The following is a 2,408-nucleotide window of genomic DNA, read 5'->3' on the forward strand; positions in this document are numbered from 1 at the left end:
AGTGATTGAGAGTGATGAGTGGCAGTGTGAGACAGTGAGATTGAGTACTCTAAGAATGTGAGTTCATGAGTTTATCACTGTGATGCCTTACATGTGACATGCACATTTGACAAGTAGACATAGAGATGTAATATTCCTCATACTAGCTATACTTGCCATATTTTATCAGTATTGATCTTAAATTGTTGAACTTGAAAGCATGTATACATTTCTGTACTGTGCACGAATTGATTATGGGATTTCTCTGAGTTATTAATATCATTTCCCTGTTATACTTGTACTATTATTATCTAGATTTGGATTGTACCTTTCTGAGCTCGACATTTCTTTCAACCCAAGGTTAGTCTTGTTACTTATTGAGTACATTGGGTCGATTGTACTCATACTACACTCTGCACTTTGTGTGCAGATCCAGGTACTTCTGGGCATGGTGGTTGCTATAATTAGTGCAATATCTGCTTGGAGATATTGAGGTAGCTGCTATGATGCCTGCAGACCTCGACTCTCCTTCCTTTCAGTTTATTTTGTAACGTTCTATCTTTCAAACAGTTGTATTAGAAATTTAGAGTCTGTTGACACTTAGTAGCTCATGTACTCGGTGACACTCAGATTTTGGGAGATTTTGTAGTTAAGTCGCAGATGTTCTTATCGGTTATTTATGAGATCTTTCACTGTTAAATTTAATATATCATGCTTCTAGTTTAAAATGCGTAGTTATTTTGTGATTATCGGCTTGCCTAGTACTGTGATAGGCGCCATCATGATATGTTGAGATTTGGGCCGTGACAGTTCTACATAAATTTATAATGAAGGCATTTATATAGAACTACATATGAAGGAAAATTTTTATGATATTAACAATATTGTTGGAAGTCTTATAATTTGTTCAATATAGTAATAATTATAGTTCATTTGTTTCGTTCGATTTATTTTTCTATATAAATTGAAAAAGGCGAATAATCTGAATTGAAGCCTAAGGTGATCAAATCGACCAAATGTTTACCTTATTTAGACTATGTGTATAGTAACACTTTAACATTCAAAACAATATGGCACCTGTAACCTTCAAATCCTGGATCCATCTCTGAGTGAGGGGCAGTGATGCCAGGCACTCGCACAATGCTGAGTGATTATGCGTGTTATGAGTGGGTAATTGAGATACACAGATTGAGCACTCTGAGAGTATGAGAACATAGGAATATCACTGTGATACATTACATTTGACATGCATATTTAACATGTAGGCATAGAGATGTAACATTCCTCATGATGGTTGTACTTCACATATTTTATCAAAGTTGGGTGAAAGGCCCCGTAAGACTTTACCTAAAACTCGGGGTTTCTTGGTGCCGAAGTAGGCTTATGTGTTGACGATTATAGGGACTATTCATATGCTTGAGGATATGTTGCGCACTTGTGTTCTTGACTTCAAAGGTAGCTGGGATGATCATTTTCCACTCATAGAGTTTGCCTACAACAACAGTTATCATGCCAGCATTCAGTTGGCACCGTTCGAGGCTTTATATGGTAGGAGATGTAGATCTCCCATTGGATGGTTTGAGATTGGGGAAGCGGAGTTGAGAGGGCCAGACCTCACGCATTAGTCTATAGAAAAGGTTAAGATCATTAAGGAACGGTTGAAAATGTCTCAGAGTCATCAAAAGTCCTATTCAAATGTTCGTCATAGGGATTTAGAGTTCGAAGAAGATGATTGGGTATTCTTGAAGGTTTCCCCCATGAAGGGGATAATGCAGTTTGGTAAGAAATGGAAATTGAGTTCGAGATATGTCAGACCGTACAGAATCATTCAGAGGATTGGCCAGGTGTCTTACAAGCTAGAACTACCTCCAGAGATGTCTTTGGTGCACCTGGTGTTTCACGTATCCATGTTGAAGAAGGTGGTTGGATATCCGTCGTTTATTATTCCGGTTGAGACTATCGAGGTTAATGAAGAATTGACTTATGAAGAAATTCCAGTTTCCATTCTTGATAGGCAAGTTCGAAATTTGAGGAATAAAGAGATTGCCTCCATGAAAGTGTTACGGTGAAACCAACAAGTCGAAGAGGCCACCTGGGAGGCCGAGGAAGAAATGAAGAAAAAATACCCTCATTTGTTTGAATAGTCATGTATTTATAAAGTTGAGTTCTATGAAAGTGTTAAGAGTTTACCTTCTATGAATTATGTATCATTTCTACAGTTGATGCTAGGGGTGTTCCTTTTTTGTGATATAATGCTCGTGAGGCCACGATTCCCGTTGTTTTTATAATATGTTACATCATTGGTTCATGTATATGTTGTTAGGATTGGTTTATGAGATTCTCTAACAGGTGGATAGGCCTAGTTACAGGGGAAACTCTGGCAAACATTTTGGAAATTTGGGGAGTTAGTCAAAGTTGGAACTGTTGGT

The 2,408-nt window shown here is 37.7% G+C and overlaps 1 protein-coding gene across 1 annotated transcript; it reads left to right on the forward strand.

Moving 5' to 3' along the window:
• The first annotated feature begins 1,643 nt into the window (after positions 1-1,643).
• Positions 1,644-2,048, forward strand: LOC138902369 (uncharacterized). The gene has a single exon (XM_070190227.1). It carries the CDS (start codon positions 1,644-1,646, stop codon positions 2,046-2,048), a length of 405 nt encoding a protein of 134 aa, XP_070046328.1.
• Positions 2,049-2,408: the final 360 nt, after the last annotated feature.

This window comes from Nicotiana tomentosiformis, chromosome 12 (genome assembly GCF_000390325.3).
Source record: "Nicotiana tomentosiformis chromosome 12, ASM39032v3, whole genome shotgun sequence".
Lineage (NCBI taxonomy): Eukaryota > Viridiplantae > Streptophyta > Magnoliopsida > Solanales > Solanaceae > Nicotiana > Nicotiana tomentosiformis.